The sequence below is a fragment of the Cnephaeus nilssonii genome (genome assembly GCF_951640355.1).
Source record: "Cnephaeus nilssonii genome assembly, chromosome: 23".
Classification (NCBI taxonomy): Eukaryota; Metazoa; Chordata; class Mammalia; order Chiroptera; family Vespertilionidae; genus Cnephaeus; species Cnephaeus nilssonii.
This window is the reverse complement of record NC_137094.1, coordinates 607176-615638: the sequence shown is the minus strand read 5'-3', so window position 1 is coordinate 615638 and position 8463 is coordinate 607176. Positions and strand designations below refer to the sequence as shown.

General features: G+C 47.6%; 1 protein-coding gene across 1 annotated transcript; it reads right to left on the bottom strand.

The window, feature by feature from the left end:
- Positions 1-4105: 4105 nt before the first annotated feature.
- LOC307094509 (zinc finger TRAF-type-containing protein 1-like) lies at positions 4106-5212 on the bottom strand. The gene is given in 2 exon segments (XM_079763406.1): positions 4106-4841; positions 4843-5212. Coding segments are annotated over 2 exon segments (822 nt in total). The 5' UTR covers positions 5127-5212; the 3' UTR covers positions 4106-4303.
- Positions 5213-8463: the final 3251 nt, after the last annotated feature.

Below are 8463 nucleotides of genomic sequence, written 5' to 3'. Positions count from 1 at the left end.
GACCCTTGTTTTTGACTGTGGGTATCTTCACGTATGTTTGTTCACCCAATCTTTCCAGTCATCCTTTCTGTACAGTTCTCCTTTATTTGTGTCTGTAATACTGTTTGTCTTCATGGTACCCTGATTCCCATTTCCTGTGGGCTTCTTTGTTCATGCATAGCTGTCTACTTACACTGGGATGGGGGGAGATGCTCATATTTCTGCTCCTGCCAATTTTCTGATGTCACTCACATAGGTCTTTTGCCTGTGATCTCATTTGTCCTTTGTTGTTCTACAACAGCGTTGATCATCTATATTTTCTGTTTTCCATTGAAGATTCACATCATTTATCCCATGCAATGGCTCAAATGGGCTTTAAGGGGAAGAATCATTTGTGCATCACAGAAGAAACGTGACTTTATGAATGACACAGTGGACCCACAGGCGGTCTTGCCTTGGTGAAGGGTCGTTTGGGAAGCATTCACGCCTGGCCTTTGTTACATTCATAACTAGAAACTCATTTTATTCTTCAGTGTTTTCTTACTGTTGCCCAGTCCTTACCCAGTTATGCTTGTTTTGGGTTATTATTGATACTTTGCCAACAACACAGGTTGAATAGCGATCATTTCTACTCCAATTCCCAGCCCACGGATAACCTTAACCTCTCTGGACTTTGCACCTTTGCCTCTTTCACAGGTCTCTCTTTACTGCAAACCAACGTTGGACCCTGCCTGCACCACCTTGGAGTGCACAAGTATTATATTGACGTTGAACCCTGTGTGCTCTAATACAATTAATGTTTATGGGTATGAGCACCTTCAAATGATTCTATAAGGACTCACATGGCCAGCAGGTAAGGTCCTCAAAAAAGCCTTTGTGCAGGAACAATGAGTAGAGAATTCTTCTCCTCTTTGTATCCCATCCTGTGCTTCTGTCCTTCTAGTGGTGATATTTTCATTGTTGACTGACCACGTTATGTACTTTAAGAGCAATTTCCTCAGAGTCTACTTCACTTGTCTAGAAAATCTCTCTAGTCATAACTGATAAATATTTATGGTAAAGATACTGTGATTTCATAACATCAACATGTACTTCACCAGATTTTCCTTTTGTTCAGGTTGCTGCTGTGGAGCAGAGAAAGTTGAGACCCCGACTGAACAGAAGGTTTCTGTAAGAGTGTCACTGGCAAGGAATCCCAAGAGTAGCCTTGTCTTCCCAGAAGAGCCACCCCAGTGAGAGTTGTGGGCTCGTCTTGAGAAACATTTTCCACTTGACTGATCTGCAGAGAACACAACACGGACAGATACTGTTGAGGTGTGGCGCATGTGCAAAACCGTTTTACTGCTGTGTAAAATTTCACCAACAGCACGTGAGAGACTTTCAATACAGGTGTGGACAGGATCTCATTTGCAAACAGCTGCAATTTCAATGTATCACAGAATCGTTTCACATGTGGGGAGGTTGGGCATGGTGTCTTTAACTGGTCAGGACATCTCCACCTAAAGGGTACTCAGACCAGGGACAGTCCAACTGCAATTTTGACGTGTGGGATGACTTTTCAAAGGCGAAAAATGATTACACCAGAAAAGAATGTAAGGAAGACATTAGTTTTACCCACATGTTTATTCTGGGAAAAGGTGTCTATGTTGGAAGTCAGTGTTTTGATAGCTGTGAATGTGGAAAAAATGTTACCAAATATTCTAGCTTTCATTATCAACAGCAAGGTCACAATGGAGAAAGGCCTTCTCAGTGTAGTGAATTTGGGAAACCTTTTAGCAGTAGTAACAGCCTAGGTAATCACAAAGCTTTGCACACTGGAGAAAGGCCTTATGAGCTCAGTGAATGTGGAAAAACTTTTACCGGTAGCAGTGTCCTCCATTATGAGCATAGAGTTCACACAGGAGAAAGGCCTCATGAGTACAATGAGTGTGGGAAATCTTTTACCAGTAACAGTATTCGTCATTGTCATCGGAGAATTCACACTGGAGAAAAGCCTTATAAATGCAGTGAATGTGGGAAGGCTTACAGCACTAGCAGTCATCTTTATTGTCATCAGAGACTTCATACAGGAGAAAAGCCTTATCAATGCAGTGAATGTGGAAAATGTTTTACCTCTAAACGCATCCTTCATCAACATCAGAGAGTTCATATGGGAGAAAAGCCTTATAAATGTAGTGAATGTGGGAAAGCTTACAGCACTAGCAGTAATTTTTGTCGTCATCAGAGTTCATACGGGAGAAAAGCCTTATAAATGTAGTGAATGTGGGAAATCTTTTACCCAGAATACTAGCCTTCATAGTCATCAGAGAGTTCATACAGGAGAGAAGCCTTATAAATGCAGTGAATGTGGAAAATGTTTTACTCAGAGCACTACCCTTCATTATCATCAGAGAATTCACACTGGAGAAAAACCTTATCAATGCAGTGAATGTGGGAAATCCTTTACCCATCGCATTGCCCTTCGTAATCATCAGACACTTCATACAGGGGAAACGCCTTATAAATGCAGTGAATGTGGAAAATCTTTTAAAGGGTGCAATGCTCTCCAATATCATCAGAGAGTTCACCCTGGAGAAAAGCCTTATCACTGCAGTGAATGTGGAAAATGTTTTACAAATAGCAGTGGTCTCCAATATCATCAGAGAGTTCACACTGGAGAAAAGCCTTATCACTGCAGTGAATGTGGAAAATGTTTTACAAATAGCAGTGGTCTCCAATATCATCAGAGAGTTCACACTGGAGAAAAGCCTTATCAATGCAGTGAATGTGGGAAATCTTTTACCCATGGCACTGCCCTTCGTAAACATCAGAGACTTCATACAGGGGAAAACATGGAGACAAAGGCTGTCTTTAGTCCAGGGATGTGGCTTTTTTGGGTTTGGGTGAAAGTTCTTCATTGTTTGTTACATTTTCTGTCATTGAGATGAGACTCTCACCCAGAGGGCATAAGTAGGGGGATTGAATATAGAGTTACCAAACCTGTTCTTCCAGAATAGCTGAATTTATATTTGTTTTCTCTTGGACCATTGATAAAAACTGTAATGAGTAAATTACATGTGTTGACTACAGTGTTTCATAAATCTTGACATGTGCATGAAACTGAAGCCATCATTACAAATTCATAATGCTCACCATATCTGTCTGCGTAATTGGTTCATGACCTCTTTTAATCTGTCCCTGTTCTTCAAAGATTTCCTAGTTTCCATCGATTTACATTCCATTTTCATAGAGAACTTTATTTTTCTAAGTATTTTTGTGCTTTAATTTATGTTTCAGAAATACTTGGAGATTAAGTAAAGTTACATTAATAATGCATCTCTATGGTGGGGGTTGACGACAAATATGTGATACCTTAATCAATAAAGCAATTAAAAAATAATGCATCATTTTTTTCTGATAGATATTCTTTAAAAAATATATAAATATATATTATTGATAGTACAGAGCGGAAGTGAGGTGTAGAGAGTTACAAACATCGATCAGCTGTCTCCTGCACAACTCCTTGCAGTGTTTGCGCAACCAAGCTACATGCCCTTGACCAGAATTTAACCTGGAACCCTTTAATCTGCAGACCATCTCTGTATCCACTGAACCAAACCAGTAAGAACTCTGATACATATTCTTATCATTGATATATCACCGTCAATGTGTCCATTTTAATAAATACTTGGTTATTTCTAACAAAGGTGGCACTTTTTTTTTTTTTCTGTGAAGAATTTCGTTTATTTCCTGGGAAGAGACAGAATTTCACCCTGCATTCCGAAAGGTCCGCGAGCCCAGGTGGCCAAGTCCTGCCTCCCTGGAGTGTGGGGCTGGGGGGTGCGCTGAGACCCCTGCCCCTGTCCACTCCCCTGCTGGGGCCTATGGCGGAGGAAGCAGCATCTCCGCTGTCTCCTAGGGGCACACTGAGGGATGAGCGGCTCTGACCCCCAGGCCACCAAAGTTTCCCCACTGTCCAATCACAGCCACGCCTTACCCTTGAACAAAACAGAAAGTAGGAAACAAGGTGCCTTTTTAATTGCAATCAGATATGCTGTCTGAAGCCAGCGCTCGAGCCCAGCCCAGGAGCTGTGTGCGGCCCAGGGCAGGCAGGGCGCTTCCCGAGTGGCAGAGGCTGGCAGGTCTGCTGAGCTCGCCTTGCGGTGTCCCTGGACCAGCCTCCGTGCCCTGGACAGGGAGGCAGGTGGAGGGCCAGGTGGTGAGCGCTCACACCTTCGCACACGCATGCAGACTTTCCCGTGTTCACGTCTGTTCCTCCTCTGCTGAGATGGTCAGACAGCACTGCAAAGCCGCGGCCAGGCAGGTGTGGGCAGCGCAGCGGCGCCTACTTCTGGATCTGGAAGAGGAAGAGCCGCAGGTTGATGTTCTTGGTGGCCAGCAGCTTGTTGCACTCCACGGAGTCCACGATGCGCAGGGGCACGTAGTCCGTCTCGTTGTTCTCGTTGGTGAAGACAAAGTGGTAGATGACGGGGCTGATCTTGACGTCCTCATAGGGGCCCTTGAGCATCAGGAAGGAGCACTCCAGGGGTGCCGTGACCTTGCTCTTGAGCAGCAGCTGGAAGGACAGCGTGCGCTTGCAGGACAGGTTGGGGTTGCGCTCTGAGTCGTTCACTCGCGCCTTCAGGACCCACGTCTGGTTCAGCACTGTGAACCGTGGCGTCTCGTAGTACAGGCGCCTGATGAAGTCGTCCGTGCGGTACGGCCGGAACTGGACCTCTGTGTAGCCGATCTTCTCGAAGCTCAGCAGGCTAAAGATGCTGTTGTAGAGCTGCATCTCCTTGCGGTGGCTCTGGTCCATCTCATCCAGGATCTCCATCAGCTCATTGCCCGTCTTGGTGGGGTGGGCACAGGCGGCCTCGTGCAGTCAGCTCATGGAAGGGGCCGTGCCACGGGCAACCAATTCGCTTGTACTTGCACTGGGTCACCCTGTCTTGGCACTCCTCCTTCTGGTGCCTCTCCAGGAGAGAGCGGGGAAACTGGCGCAGGCAGAAGCCACACTCGGAGGGCAGCTCGCTCACGGCTTTCTCCACAGCCAGGTTGCGGCAGCAGAGGCTCTTACTGATCTCACAACGACAGTTGGGGCATGTGGCCTGCTCCTCCTTCAGCCGGGCATCTGCTAGTAGGTGGATAAAACAGCCAGCGCACATCAAGTGACCGTTAGTACACTGGTACACGGAGGCCTTGGGCAGGTCCAGGCAGACGGTGCAGCACAGAACTGAGTAGAGCCGCTCCTCCAGCTTCCCGCTGCCGGCCACCGCCTCGGCTGCCTCCGCCGGCCTCCTCGGCGCTGGACATCAGTGCCGGGCCGGCCCGGCAGGCGGCCCAAGGCTGGAGGTTAAGGCAAGGCAAGGCAAGGCAAGGCAGGGCAGGGCAGGGCAAGGCAGGGCAAGGCAGGGCAAGGCAAGGCAATTCCTAGAACAGGATCAGGCCCCTAAAAGATGGTCAGTCACTGATTTCACTCCACAAAGAAGGGAACAGAGTGATTCAGGATGGCGGAGCAGAGAGGATAAGGGAGAGCTTCCAAACATCAGTCCTGGAGGCCCACCTCAACCCAGTCTCTTCCTATTATTTTCACCTGACACCCTGAACTCTCTGCCTGGGCCTTTTGGACCCACTACATCCTCCTTCCGCTTTCCCTCTACTTATGATCTCACCCGAGGCTTCTGTTGGAGGCCTCCTGGCCAAGGTGGCCCTCTGCCTCCTTCACAGGTGCTGACAGAGGCGAGGCAGGTCTGTGAGAAATCAAGGCTGATGTCTTGGCCCTGGGTAGGTTGGCTAAGGCCAAGACTCTCTTCTCTCCCTCTTCTCTCCCTCTTCTCTCCCTCTTCTCTCCCTCTTCTTCTCTCCCTCTTCTTCTCTCCCTCTTCTTCTCTCCCTCTTCTTCTCTCCCTCTTCTTCTCTCCCTCTTCTTCTCTCCCTCTTCTTCTCTCCCTCTTCTTCTCTCCCTCTTCTTCTCTCCCTCTTCTTCTCTCCCTCTTCTTCTCTCCCTCTTCTTCTCTCCCTCTTCTTCTCTCCCTCTTCTTCTCTCCCTCTTCTTCTCTCCCTCTTCTTCTCTCCCTCTTCTTCTCTCCCTCTTCTTCTCTCCCTCTTCTTCTCTCCCTCTTCTTCTCTCCCTCTTCTTCTCTCCCTCTTCTTCTCTCCCTCTTCTTCTCTCCCTCTTCTTCTCTCCCTCTTCTTCTCTCCCTCTTCTTCTCTCCCTCTTCTTCTCTCCCTCTTCTTCTCTCCCTCTTCTTCTCTCCCTCTTCTTCTCTCCCTCTTCTTCTCTCCCTCTTCTTCTCTCCCTCTTCTTCTCTCCCTCTTCTTCTCTCCCTCTTCTTCTCTCCCTCTTCTTCTCTCCCTCTTCTTCTCTCCCTCTTCTTCTCTCCCTCTTCTTCTCTCCCTCTTCTTCTCTCCCTCTTCTTCTCTCCCTCTTCTTCTCTCCCTCTTCTTCTCTCCCTCTTCTTCTCTCCCTCTTCTTCTCTCCCTCTTCTTCTCTCCCTCTTCTTCTCTCCCTCTTCTTCTCTCCCTCTTCTTCTCTCCCTCTTCTTCTCTCCCTCTTCTTCTCTCCCTCTTCTTCTCTCCCTCTTCTTCTCTCCCTCTTCTTCTCTCCCTCTTCTTCTCTCCCTCTTCTTCTCTCCCTCTTCTTCTCTCCCTCTTCTTCTCTCCCTCTTCTTCTCTCCCTCTTCTTCTCTCCCTCTTCTTCTCTCCCTCTTCTCTTCTCGCCTGGAATCGAACCTAGGACCATACAGTCTCCAGGCCCCAAGCTGATGTTCTACCCACTAAGCCAAAATCAGCTCAGGCTGCTTTCCCTTCTTCCCAAGGCAGTTTATAGGTTTCTAGGCATCACCTGTGGGCCAGAGCTGGGCTCAGTGCAGAGCCACAGAGATGAGAAACCTAGTCTCTGCCTTCGGATTTTTAGAAAGAGAGGAAAGTGAAGAGAGAGAGGGGAGCGAGGGAGAGGGAGAGAGAGGGAGAGGGGAAGGGAGAGACAGAGAGAGAGAGGAAGAGGAAGAGAGAAACATCTATGTGAAAGCAAAAATCAATTGGCTGCCTCCTGCACATCTCGTACCAGGGATGGAGCCCACAACCCAGGCATGTGCCTTGACTGGGAATCAAACTGATAACCTCTGGGTTCATGGTTGTCACTCAGGCACTTAGCCACACCAGCTGGGCTATTCTGTCTTTTAATGTTACTCTAAACAAACATGCAGATGCTACAATGTTAGCTCCATGAAGCAGAGAGATGTTTTTCATTTTTATCCTTTTCTGTTCAATAACATAGTCCAAATACCAAAAATAGTGCTGAGCATGGAGTAGGCCCTTAAATATTTGTTGAATGAATGATAAGGATCAAATAAAATCTCTACTGATTTACTCCAGCAATATCAGCTTCCTTCTGTCCTTGACTGGGATCAAACCCAGGACCCTACATTCTGTAGGCCTACACTCTATCCACTTAGCCAAACCAGCTAGGGCTGCATTCCCTTCTTTCCATTGCAGTTTCTAGGTTTCTAGGCATCACCTGTGGGCTAGAGCTGGGCTCAGTGCAGAGCCACAGAGATGAGAAACCTACTCTCTGCCCTCAGATTTTTAGAAACAGAGGAAAGGGGAGAGGGAGAGGTGGGGGGAGGGAGAGTGAGAGAGACAGAGAGAGATAGCGAGAGAGAGAAAGATGAGAGAGAGAGAGAGCTGAGAGAGAGATGAGAGGGATGAATTAATGATAAGGATCAAATAAAATCTCTACTGACTCATTCAAATAATATCAGCTTCAAACAGCCCCAAGTTCTCTGTCAGAGCCACTGGCCTCTAGTCCCAATTTTGCCTCCCAAAGATCAAATGTCAGCCCGGTGCTCCTTTTTCCTGATCTGTACAGGGGGAGGAGCATACCCTAGCCTGCTTGCCTGACAGGGCCTTGCTAGGGAACTCAAAGAGAGGCCCGTGGGAGTGCAGACCCAGAGTAGTGCAGGCCCTCTCAGACCTAAATTCATGCACATGCCGTGGAGCTCTTGTTCAGAGGCAGGCTCTGACTCAGATCTGGTGGGCCCATGACTCTGCCTTTCAAACAAGCTCCCAGGTGATGCTCTGCTCCTGGTCCTCAGGACACACTTGGAGTAATACGAGGTCAGTTTCGAAGCTAAAGTAATGCTTGGTCCCTGGAGTCATGGGAGTTCTTACTTCTCTTACATGGCAAACAGAGATGGTTTTTGGGCTCATTGGCCCCTCACTTCCGGCTGTAACTGCAGATATTCAGTGCTGCTGATTTAGCGACCCTGCTCTCATTTTATTAGCTCATCCCTAGTGAACATTATCCAGGACTCCCTGGCTAAACACCAACTGGAGTTTGGAGCTTCATGATCCTCTATCGGTATTTTGGCTGCTAACATGGGCCTGTTCAGTATTCATCAGTCCCCTTGATTTCCTTCTTTATTTGTTTTGGGTGTGACTAATCCCACACTGCTCTTGGGCCTGCAGCCTTTTCCTGGGTAATTTGTAAACTGATATGTT